At 42.8% G+C, this 13072-nt stretch overlaps 1 protein-coding gene across 3 annotated transcripts in view; it reads right to left on the bottom strand.

The window, feature by feature from the left end:
* ADIPOR2 (adiponectin receptor 2) overlaps positions 1-13072 on the bottom strand; it is a 180834-nt gene that overhangs the window by 76719 nt on the left and 91043 nt on the right. For all 3 annotated transcript variants that reach the window (XM_033952465.1, XM_033952467.1, XM_033952466.1), the window contains exons 3-4: positions 12424-12534; positions 11249-11420 (exon numbers count right to left, since the gene is read on the bottom strand). In XM_033952465.1, the coding sequence (XP_033808356.1) occupies positions 11249-11420; positions 12424-12534 (283 nt within the window). The remainder of the gene's footprint in view (positions 1-11248; positions 11421-12423; positions 12535-13072) is intronic.

Here is a 13072-nt window from a genome sequence, read left to right as displayed (position 1 = left end):
TAATTTTTATGTTTTTAGAATTATATGAGAATTACAAGTGTTATTGTTGTTATTAATGATATATTCCTGTACGCTTGCTGTAAGTTTTCAAAATGAATAAAGATTTTTTTTTAAAAAAAAAAAAAGGATTTTGCATTAGTGTCTGGAAAGCAACATGGGTAATATGTTCACATTTTTCAGTTTAAAATCTCTTATCAGCAGTTCTCCAACTTCCGCCTGCTTCCAGTGCAACTAGGAGCAGAGACTGTGGCTATTAGCACAATATGAGAACACTGGAAGCAGCTCTAGTCACAAACTGTGGGTGGGATCCGTCCGCTGGGAAAGCATTGGTAGCAAGAATAGATAAGACAACTCTACTCAAGAAGGGAGCTGGAAAAGCTTCTATCTTAGAGAAAAAAGTACAGTGGTACCTTGGATTACGAGAATAATCCGTTCCAGGAGCATGCTCGTAATCCAAAATGTTTGTTTATCAAAGCGAGTTTCCCCATAGGAAATAATGGAAACTCGCTTTGATACGTTCCCCCCCCCCCGATAACTGGCATCGCTCCCCCCTGCTCGCAAAGGCCCCCTTGTTTCAAGCGGCCCCCCCCCCCACCCGAACAACTTAAACTTATCCCCATCTGGCATCGGCACCGGCACGCAGGCACAGATCGTGCCGGTGCCTAGATCTTCCGGCTTCTGCCTGCCTTAAGCATGCATCTGCACATGCTCAAGGACTTCTAATTCTCCCTCTCGCCGAGAATCTCAGACAGGGGGGGTAAGTTTAAGTTGTTCGGGCGGGGGGGGGCCAGTTTGCACGGGTGGGGGAATGGTTGGAGCGAGGGCGCCTTTGCGAGTGGGGGGGAAGCGATGCCGGTTATCGGGGGGGGGGCTCGCAAATCAAGTCAACACTCGGTTTGCGAGTCAAAAGTTTGCTAAGTGTTTTGCTCGTCTTGCAAAACACTCGCAAACCGGGTTACTCGCAAACCGAGGTTTGACTGTATCTGCATGTGGAGGGGGGCAGAAGAGAAATGAAGCCACTCCCTCAATACAAAAATAAAAAATGACCCCATACCTTTCTATGGGAGAATCTGTTCCAACAACTTTAGAAGCCAACTGAATTTCACTTTTGATTTTGTCACCGAAACCTACACCTAATTTTGGTTTGGTCAAAATTGCCAGCGTATTTTCGTCCATCCCTCCAGCTCTTCTTCCGTTTCTGAATAGGTAGGGTTATCAGACATCCAGATTTACCCAGACATGTCCTCTTTTTAGAGTAACATAGTAGATGACGGCAGATAAAGAACCAAATGGTCCATCCAGTCTGCCCAGCCTGATTCAATCTAAAATTTATTTGGTTCTTCTTAGCTATTTCTGGGCAAGAATCCAAAGCTCTGCCCTGTACTGTGCTAAGGTTCCAACTACTGAAGTCTCCTTCAAAACTCACTCCATCTTAACCATCCTAGCCATTGACGCCCTCCCCAGCCCATCCTCAACCAAACGGCCATATACAGACACAGACCATGCAAGTCTGCCCAGTACTGACTTTAATTCATCACTATTTACTATTATTTTCTGATTCTAGATCCTCTGTGTTCATCCCACCTTTTTTAAACTCCGTCACCATCTTCCTCTCCACCACCTCTCTTGGGAGCGCATTCTAGGCATCCACCACCCTCTCCGTAAAGAAGAATTTCCTTTCATTGCTCTTGAGTCTACCAACCCCTCAACCTCAAATTACGTCCTCTGGTTTTACCATTTTCCTTTCTCTGGAAAAGATTTTATTCTATGTTAATACCTTTTAAGTATCTGAATGTCTGAATCATATCTCCCCTGACCCTCCTTTCCTCTAGGGTATACATATTCAAGGCTCATAAGTCTTTTGGCGCAAATCTCCTATCATTTTCATCACCCTCCTCTGGACCGCTTCAAGTCTTCTTATGCCCTTCGCCAGATATGGTCTCCATATCTGAACACAATATTCCAAGTGAGGCCTCACCAACAACCTGTTCAGGGGCAACAACACCTTCTTTCTTACTGGTTATGCCTCTCTTTATACAGCCCAGCATCCTTCTGGCAGCAGCCACCGCCTTGTCGCACTGTTTTTTTGCCTTTAGATCTTTGGAAACTATCACCCCAAGATCCCTCTCCCCACCCATACATATCAGTCTCATCTCCCAGCATATACGGTTCCTTCCGATTATTAATCCCCAAATGCATTACTCTGCATTTCTTTGCATTTTTTCCAAGTGTCTAGACGGCTTTTCAAAACCTGGCATAAAGAAAATGTATATACATATTCCTTTGTAGCCATGTCTGAACCCCTCTGCTCAATCTAAGGAGTTACACATTAAAAAGGGCATTTTCTCACAAGCTTAGAATACTAGCATTTATGTACAACTATTCTACAAATAGCTGCTTAGCTTACAGACCACATACAAAGGGGTAGAGCATGGGAGGAACATAGGCAGAGCTCCCATGTAACTTACATAATAAGGCATTATCCCACATACAGCAGTAGGGTTCAAAAAAGTTTTGTTTATATAAGATAATTGCGTTTGAGTACTAAAAGATCATGCAGCTAAATGCAGAAACCTCATGATTATAAACCAATCTTCTTGATGAAGACTCTATTAATTCAGCTTTCTAAAGATAAGTCCTGATTAAATATTTTTGGCTAAATTATGATTGTAGGAGAGGCAGATGAATATCTATGGCCCAGAGATCTAGGTGTGTGACCATTTGATTAGAATTAGTGAGGAAATCAGGGTCCTTGGTGTAATGCTAGACACTAAACTATCCTTTAAAGCTCAGGTTTTCAGAGTAGTTCAGTCAGCTTATTTTGCTATGTGGAAATTGTCTCATTTGAAGAATGTGCTAACTAACTGGGACTTTAGACAAGTATTACAAACGATGGTGTTGTCACAGTTGGATTACTGTTAACGCACAGTTACATACCGTAACAGGTGTTATCCAGGGACAGCAGGCAGATATTCTCACATATGGGCGACGACAACTATGGAGCCCCGATGCGGACAGCTTAATCAGACTTGTTTGAAAAACTTTAGAAAGTTCGCAACTGCCGCACTGCGTATGCGCAAGTGCCTTCCCGCCCGTCTTAGGGCACGTGTCTCCTCGGCATCTCCTCGGTTCAGATAGCTAGCTAAGAAGGCAACCAGGGGAGGTGGGTGGGTTGTGAGAATATCTATCTGCCTGCTGTCCCTGGATAACACCTGTTACGGTAAGTAACTGTGCTTTATCCCAGGACAAGCAGGCAGCATATTCTCACAAATGGGTGACCTCCAAGCTAACCAGAATGGGATGGTGGGAGTGTTGGCAATTCAGGAGAATAAATTTTGTAAAACTGCCTGGAAAAAGAATCCACACAATAATGAGAGGTGAATGTATGAACCAAGGACTAGGTGGCAGCTTTGCAGATTTCCTCAATAGGAGTAGATCTAAGGAAAGTTACAGATGCCGCCATGGCTCTAACTTTATGGGTTGTGAATCGACCCTCTAGATCAGGGGTGTGTCAAAGTCCCTCCTTGAGGGCCACAATCCAGACAGGTTTTCAGGATTTCCCCAATGAATATGCACGAGATATATTTGCATGCACTGCTTTCATTGTATGCTACTAGATCTCATGCATATTCATTGGGGAAATCCTGAAAACCCGACTGGATTTCGGCCCTCGAGGAAGGACTTTGACACCCCTGCTCTAGATACAGTCCAGCCTGAGCATAGCAGAAAGAGATGCAAGCAGCCAACCAGTTGGAGATGGTTCTCTTGGAAACTGGATATCCCAACTTGTTTGGATCGAAGGATACAAAAAGTTGAGGAGAAGACCTTTGTGGCTTAGTCCTTTGTAAGTAGAAAGCCAAAGCATGCTGTTTCTCCAGGATGAGAATGAGGCTTTGGAAAAAACACCGGAAGTACAATGGAGATGAAATTCTAAAACAACTTTTGGTAAGAATTTTGGATGAGTAAGGAGGACCACCTTGTCATGATGGAATACTGTGAAAGGTGGGTCCACTACTAGAGCTTGTAGCTCACTGATTCTGCAAGCAGACGTGAGAGCAATGAGAAAAACCAAGTGAGAAATTTGAGATGAGCCAAAGACATTGGTTCAAATGGAGGCTTCATCAACTTAGCAAGAACAACATTGAGATCCCAAACCACTGGAGGCGGTTTGAGAGGAGGTTTGACATTGAAAGTCCTTTTATAAATCTGGAAACCACAGGATGAATAGAGAGGGGTTTCACCTCAAGAGGCTGATGAAAAGCAGCAATTGCACTGAGATGGACTCTAATGGATATTAATTTGAGACCTGACTGAGATAAATGAAACAGGTAATCCAGAACTGAATACAAGGAGGTAGACTGAAGCTCCTTGTGATGAAGAGTGCACTAAGCAGAAAACCTAGTCCATTTCTGGTTGTAGCATTGCCTAGTGGTAGGCTTCCTGGAAGCCTCTAAAATGTCCTTGACAAATTGAGAGATCAGCATTTTCGTTGAAAGGTACCAAGCTGTCAGGTGCAGAGACTGCAGGTTGGGATGAAGTAGAGACCCTTGACTCTGTGTAAGCAGAGATGGAAAAACTGGTAGAAGTAGTGGTTTCCTGCTGCTGAGTTGAAGTAGAAGGGAGAACCAAGGTTGTCTGGGCCATTGAGAAGCTATGAGAATCATGGTGGCATGTTCTTGTTTGAATTTGACGAGTGTCTTGAAAATGAGAGGGATTGAAGGAAACACATATAGGAATTTGCTCGTCCATTCCAGAAGAAAAGCATCTGTATCCAGGTGTTGAGGAGAGTAGATCCTGGAGCAAAACTGAGGAAGTTTATTGTTGTGGGGAGACGCAAAGAGATCTATTTGAGGAGTTCCCCACTGAGAAAAAATGTGATGGAGAGGCGATGAATTGAGTGTCCATTCGTGAGGTTGTAGAAGACAACTCAATTTGTCCGCCAGATAGTTTTTCTCTCCTTGAATGTAGACTGCTTTCAGAAAGACATTGTGAAGAATTGCCCAATTCCAAACCTTCTGAGCTTTCTGGCAAAGAGGGAGGGGATCCTGTTCCTCCCTGCTTGTTGATATAGTACATGGCGACTTGATTGTCTGTACGAATGAGGACTACTTGATCGTGAAAAAGATGTTGAAAAGCTTTGAGAGCATTGAAAATTGCTCTGAGTTCCAAAAGATTTATGTGGCTCCGACGATCTGTGCTGGACCAATGCCCTTGAGTACGGAGACCATCGAGATGAGCCCCCCAAGCGTAGGTCAAGGAATCTGTCGTGAGGACCTTCTGATGAGGGGGCGTTTGAAACAGTAAACCTCTGGAGAGACTGTCTCAACAAAGGAGTCACTGTAATGTGCTGAGAGACTGGGTTGAAAGCCTGCACCCACTGAGATGCCAGGGTCCATTGAGGAATTCTGAGGTGAAGTCTGGCAAAAGGAGTCATGTGAACTGTAGAGGCCATGTGACCTAGGAGAACCATCATGTGTCTCGTTGAGAGCGAAGTGAGGGATGATACATTTTGACAAAGCTGAATGAGAGCATCCTGACGTTGTTGCAGAAGGAATGCTCTGAGTTGCACAGTGTCCAATACAGCTCCAATGCACTGTAGGTTTTGAGAGGGCTGTAGCTGGGATTTTGGAAAGTTTATTTCAAACCTCAAATGTTGGAGGAACCAAATAGTCCATTGGATAGTTACAATAACCCCTTGAGATGTTGAATGTTTGATGAGCCAGTCATCCAAGTATTGGAAGACCTGGAGACCGTTGGCTGCACAGAGCTGCTGCCACCACTACTAGGCACTTGGTGAAAACTCTGGGAGATGATGCCAGGCCGAAAGGCAGCACTCTGTACTGAAAATGATGATTTCCCACTCGAAATCAGAGGAACTTGCGAGAGGCTGAATGAATGGGGATGTGGATGTAAGCCTCTTTGAGATCCAGAGAGTATAACCAATCATTGTGATCCAGAAGGGGATACAAGGATGTTAGACACAGCTTCTGAAATTTTTCTCTGACAAGAAATTTGTTGAGAGCTCTGAGATCCAGGACCGGTCGCAGATCCCTCGTCTTCTTCAGGACAAGGAAGTAACGGGAGTAAAACCCTGTGCTCTGCTGTTCCAGAGGAACCTCCTCGATGACACAGAGACGAAGCAGAGCTTGAGCTTCCTGGAGAAGGGTGGTTTGCGACGGATTGGAAGGATATTCTCTTGGGGAAGATCTGGTGGAACCTGAATGAAGTGAAGAGAGTAACCTTCCCCAATAGTGAGGACCCAGAGGTTGGATGTAATGAGCTCCCATCTTTGATAAAAATGATGGAGATGACCTCCTATTGGAAAAAGAGAGGACTGAGGCAGAACGATTGAGGTTATGCTCTGTGTTAGTCGGTCAAAGAGACTGAGAAACTTTAGGTGCAGCAGGAGTCTGAGGTTTACGCTGCCGTTGCTGCTGCTGTTTCTTAGAAGGCTGTCTTGAATAAGGTGTAGCCTTCTGAGGATAATGCCTCTGGTAAGATGGAAGAGGCCTATAACTCTTAGAGGTGGAAGGCTTCGGCTTTAGCCTGACTAAGGAGGCAAACGACTTTTCATGCTCAGATAAGCGTTTTATAGCTGCCTCAATAGAGTCATCAAACAACTCATTGCCCTGGCATGGGATGTTGGCCAGTCGATCTTATAGTTTTGGGTCCATATCTACGGAGTGGAGCCAGGCTAGACGGCGCATCGCCACCAAGAAAGCAGTGACCTTGGAGGACACCTCAAAAGCATATGCAGCCTAGACTATATGCATGCGAAGTTGAGCTAGCGTGGAATGCATATGCTGGGATTCTGGCAGGCGATGTTCTGAGAGGTACTTGAAAAAAGTGGGCATAGCAGTGACCCAATATTTGAGATATGAAGTAAAGACAAAGTTGTAGTTTAAAATTATATTTGTTATCATAGAATTTTGATACAGCCAATGGCCAAACTTGTCCATGGTTCTTCCCTCTTGGCCAGGTAGGACTGTGGCATAGACCTTGGCCGGATTGGTTCTTTTCAAAGAAGACTCAACGAGAAGAGATTGATGGGACAGTTGAGACTTTTCAAATCCCTTACAGTGGATCATTTTATATCAAGATTCCAGTTTGGCTGGCACAGCAGGAATGGAATAAGGCTTATCAAGATTTCTTTTGAAAGTTTGAGTGAGAATGCCATTCATGGGTAATTTTAATGAATCTCTAGGAGGATTAGATATACCCCATTCTTCCAAATACTCCTTAGAGTATTTGGAATCAGATTCCAAAATGATGTTAAGGTCTTTACTCATTTGGCATAGAAATTTGGTAAATGATACCGAAGCAGAAGAGTCGAAGGTAGAGAAAGAAGGTGAAGCCTCTTTGGAATATTGATACCTGAGATCTGAATCCATAGGCAAAGACGCCAAGAAAAACCCACTTCTGGAGTGAGCCAGAGAAGCAGAACGTTTCCATTTGGAAGAACCAGCTGGTGAAGAAAACCTCGCAGGAGAAGAACTCGACTGACAAGAATGCTGTGGTTCAGCAGTAGATTTCCTCGACAAGTAAGCTGGTTGCCTCGAGGATTCTCTATGCCTTGAGAAACGAGGTCTGTCTTGAGAAGAGGACCTGGGCCTCGATGAATGTCTCAAGAGATGGTGTGGAGATGAACTGTGCCTCGGAGAACGAGATAGTGATCTCGAATCCAGCTTCAAATCCAGCCTCGATGAAGAATGTCGAGGAGTCCTCACCCTGTGTCTCGAAGAAGGCAATGTCTTATGCATAGAGGTAGGGCTGGAAGTTGGAGATCAAAGTCGAGACACTGATAAGGACTCAGCTCCTTGTGCAGATGTATCTCGAGGCACTCGCAAAGACTCAACTCCTTGCATAGAGTGTGTAGATTGATCTCGAAGCACTCTCAAGGACTCGACTCCTTGTATAGAGTGTGTTATTTTTGCTAGAAGCACTCTCAAGGACTCGACTCCTTGTATTACTGCTGAGTGCTCATGCTGAACTACAGGAAGAAGGGCGAGACAGGAGTTAATTTGGCAAGCATGTTACTAAACTCCTGATGCAGAATAACTTCCAACATACTCTGCAAAGCCAGCACCCAGACCACTGGATCTGGTACAATTGGTGTGGCTATGGACTCCTAGGAAGATGACCTAGAGGAAGAGTGTTGCCTTGATTTCAAGACACGTTTCCTGGATAACCTCGGACCCACTGGTTCTAAGGGTGGCATGCCTGGAGGGATTGGCTTAGCTATCTTACCTGATGGAGACACCGAGGATAACGGTGCCTCAGGGGAAGATTTAGCTATTTCCCTGAAGACGAAGGCTTCCCCATTGAGGAAAGTTTGAGCGAGGTTGAGGTTGTAGGTTTTGGCCCCATAGAAGACTTTGCTAGAGTCGAGGTCGAGGTCAGAATTGGGATCAAGGCCTTAGGTAAATGCCAATCCAGTCCCCCGAATAGTTTTTCAATCTGAACTCAACGACATTTAAGGGCTCGGGTTTGAAGTGTAGCACAGCAGATGCACAACTCCGGATGATGACCAGGTCCTAAACACTTGTGTGGGTCAGTGATAGAGATTGCGCATTGACACCGGCTACACTTCTTGAACCCTGTAACTGGCCATGACATGTAATGAAACACAACTGCGGCAAAATTGAAGCACGCAGGCTAAGGCCACGGAGTAGACCCCGCCGTGACACAATCAAAAAAACAAAAACTTCTTCTTTCTTTTCTTTTTAAAATGAAATGTGCAAATAAACGCAGTGACCCTGTAAAGAAAATACACGAGCTGTGGTGAGAGAAGGCATGAGTAGAACTAACTCTCGCGCAGAGCGTCAAAACGAGGGCTTCTTGGCTCCGCGGAAAACTTAGAACTGAGGAGACGTGCGCCCTACGTCAGTCGGGAAGGCACTCACGCATGCACGGTGCGGCAGTCACAAACTTTCTAAAGTTCTTCAAGCAAGTCTGCTTGTGAAGCTGTCCGTATCGTGGTTGACATCACCCATATGTGAGAATATGCTGCCTGCTTGTCCTGGGATAATGGAATCTATCTAGGTTTACTTCTAACACATATCAAAGCATGACAAACGATACAGAACTCAGCTGCTCAGTTGTTGATGAAAGTATCTCACTATGAACACATTTCTCCCACCTTAAAGAAATTACATTGGCTGCCAATATTATTTTGTGGTCAATTTAAGATCTTAAAACTTGTCCAACAGGGCGTTTACAACACCTTGCCAAATTTGGCTAAATGCTTGACGTTGTACAGCCCTCCGAGATCTGAAAATTGTTGGTTACCTGATACAAGGAAAACTAAATGTCTGATATGTGCAAACTAAAAAAAATCTTGTTTTTCAACTGCTAGGCCAGTTTTATGGAATGTCATGACTGGCACTTTGAGGTTTTCTAGAAAATTTGCTACAATTTAAAAAATCTTTTTTGCTCAGACCTTCCATGGTTAGCACTTTACCTCTCTGAAAGTGATGCCTCTGAAAGTGATGATGTTTACCTCTTTTAAGACCGTTATAATGTATTATTAGTAATTCTGATCCCTAATTTTCATTTGCTTGTATGTGATTCTTTTAAAATGTATGTTTCTAAAACTATGCATGAGTCGCTTTGGAGAAAAGCGGATTATAAATGTTTTAAATCAATCAATAAGTTTAAATGCAAAAAAGGCAAACCCCCCCCCAAACAAAATAATGAATAATTGACCTGATAAAGAAGTATAAATTCCAATGAGATTTAGAGCTTGATGCTATATGATCTTCCCAAACTCTAAAAATTGCAATTTTAGGATTTTTCAGGAGGGGGAACATCCAGAAACACTGAAAACCTCACTTTTCCAACCTCCCCCCGATGTCTCTCACAGGCTGTCAGCCTGTGTACTCACTGTGACCTGACAGGATCAGTGCTAGAAACCTGCTTTCAGCTCTCACAATAGCTGGATGAGAATACTGTAGTCACTGCCACAATGCTGGGAATGCTGATGCAAAGCTGATCTTTGGGCTGCCAGACTGACTCAATTGTCTGACTACACCTTCTCCCCTGAGGACCAACGGATGTAGCCCCAAGTATGAGGCTTTCCTGCACGTTGAAGCCACTTTTAGCACAGTAAATGGCCCAATTTTCTATTTTTCTTATTAATGGCCATGTGCTAATTTCCCCATTAGCATGTGAGCACTTACCATCACTTATTTTCTAGGTGGTAAGGGCTCACATGATAATCTTGTGCCAACCGATTAGTGCCGAACATGCCTACTCTGTGCCTCCAGAGCTAAAAAATAAAATCTATTTCTTAGCGTGTGGGAAGTTTGCACCGATTTCCAAAACTACCATGGGACGCCTGAGTGCACGCAACTTGGTAGTGACTTTTAACCTAGATAAGTATACATTAGTGTTTACCACAGCTTAGTAAAAAGGCCCCTATGTTTATAAGTTGATGTTAGAAACAGAAGAAAATTGAGACAGCCAGGGGATAGTGTCACTGTTCCCTCAAAGTCCTCCAACTGCACTGCTACCAGTAGAAGGTGGTGTGTTTTCAATCACTAGGAAGAGGCAGGTTCCCTGGAATCCTGCAGAACTTGACTATCTCTTATTATTGAAAATGTGAAAGTGAAATATCACCCCCTCCCCCCTCAATAGAAGGGCTGTAGATGGAAGACTCCCACTTAGCTTAGAGGGAACAGTGGATAGTGGTATCACTGGAGCCACACAAGTTATAAATTTTATTTTCGACCTGTTATAAATAATTATCTTGTGAATAAGCAATAGTCAAAATTTCTTATTTTTAAAGTATTCATGTCTTTCTAGCATATAGCAATATTTTTCTAATTATCTTTTGTATCTTGTTAGCCAAGTAAGAAAATGCCAATGTACACACTATCATTGACATTAAGGTGGGCAGACTAGATGGGCCGTGGGCCCTTATCTGCCGTCTATTTCTATGTTTCTATGTTTCTATTGTCTACATGCCATTTTTGTCTTCTACTAGTTTTCATTAATACATGAAATTGGGTTTCTATTTTTCATCATAACTGCTTTTCATACTCTGCAAAATCTAAGCATAAATGGCAAACTCTTACAAATTGTAAAACCTAGTCACATTTCCCAGAATTTTCCATGAAATTATAGTAGTTTTGTTTACAGCACAGATCCTTTAAGTATTATCTATTTTGCATCTCTCATATGTCATATATAAAGACAAAGAAGCAATAAACCTTTAATTTTGCTGGTTATAGCAATAGAATATTGGTACCTAAAAGGTGTGACCAGATGTTGCCAGTTTCCGTGTGTATTCTGAAGATGCTTTTGAAACAAGCACGAAAGGAAGGCATCGGGGGTCTGTGGCCATGCACTAAATAGTCATTATCCTTCAGCCAGTCAGGGAGCACATCATGAGGAATTACACGCCATCGACCTTCCCATACCTAGACAGATAAAACAAAACCCAGCTTAACTAAATCTCAGTAGTTCCAAGCACTGACAATCAAACGGGAAAGAGGGCAAAGTTGCATCACACCTCTTGCAAGGAGCATAACCTGCGAGCACACTGCTGCCATGGTATAGTGAGACAGAGGGAGAGAGGTTAAGGAGTTGAAGTTTGCATTCTGGGGTACAAATGAACCTCATCCCTTTATTGGAGAGGTGCTGGAGGGGAAGACAGAAGGTGAAATATATGTAATAGAATACACTGAACGATCAACAACCTAACAGCAGGAAAACCATGTCTGAATTTATAGGAAAAGTAGTTGCAATTCTCCTAGGGTACCCTTTTGAAAGGGTTGGAAGTGATTATAAGTCAGAAATTTAAAAAAAACATAAACCTACTCCAAGAAGGAAATTGTGGGAGCCCACCCTGTCCTCCAATCTTAGTTTACATATAGGATGAGAGATGTGATGGGGTTGGGGGTGGGGTTCTTTTACATTACAACACCATTATCACCTTAGAACAGGGTCACTCAAACTTTTTTAGCTCCGGCACACTAAAAGGGGCAAATGTTTTTCACTGCACATTATAATTGAAAATATAAAATTTCAAAACCACCATAAAATTAAATTTGAGAGTAATTTATTTAAAGTTCTTTAAGCTATGTATGGGCAATTGTAACGCAAAAAGACAAAGTGGAATTGTCCCAATTAGAATGGTTAGCACTAAAAAAAAGTGTCCTTCAACTCATCTGATGAATACAAATATCTTTATTGGTTCAATATCTTGTATAAAAGGGGGAGGGCCCCTTCTACAAAACCACAATAGCGTTTTTTTAGCACAGGCCGGCACGCTGAATGCTCTGCATTGCTCCCGACACTCATAGGAACTCTATCAATGTCGGGATCAGTGCAGAGCACTAAAACCCATTATCGCAGTTTTGTAAAAGGGGAGGATGAAGAAAGGGAGGATGATAAAAGCCTAAGCCAAAGTTCCATTCTTACCTTATAAACAAATTCTTCCACTTTCTCCATGGCATGTTGAGCCTGTAGGAGGCCCATAAATCCCTCATCTTCCCGTACTGGTTCTTCAATGAATTCACAGTCCTCTGAACTCTGGAAAATAAATTAATAAGTTCTATATAGCATATTTTCATGTAAAGTGAGAGTTAATATGCCCACTAACACATTAGAAGCTCTGAATTAAAACAGAATAAAGTTTAAAATTATGAATCTATCATAAAACATGTAACTTAACTATTTTTTCTGTACAGAAAATAAAATCAGTGAATTTGGAAATAAAGGGCAGAACAATAAAGCAAAGTTACTTACCTGAAGCAGGTGTTCTCCAAGGACAACACACATATGAAAATGGGATACTCACGTGGGATCTTTAAGGGAGTAAATTCAGGGGAGGGGATACTTGGAATGGGCATACTTGGTGGGCTATAGCCCTTTTCTGCTGCTTTTTTCTATGTTTCTATGTTTCTATATAGTAGCTGAATAAATGCTCCCATTAAAAGTATTAAATAAGGTTAAGAAACAAAGTTATGCATATAGCATGTCTCCAGGAGACTTATCTCTCAGATCAGAAATATCTAAAATTAGGAAAAGGATGGTAAAAGAGGTGTTGTATTTAACAGGCACAACTCAC

Source organism: Geotrypetes seraphini, chromosome 7 (genome assembly GCF_902459505.1).
Source record: "Geotrypetes seraphini chromosome 7, aGeoSer1.1, whole genome shotgun sequence".
Taxonomy (NCBI): domain Eukaryota; kingdom Metazoa; phylum Chordata; class Amphibia; order Gymnophiona; family Dermophiidae; genus Geotrypetes; species Geotrypetes seraphini.
The sequence above is the reverse complement of the archived record's forward strand: the minus strand, read 5'-3'. Positions and strand labels throughout refer to the sequence as shown.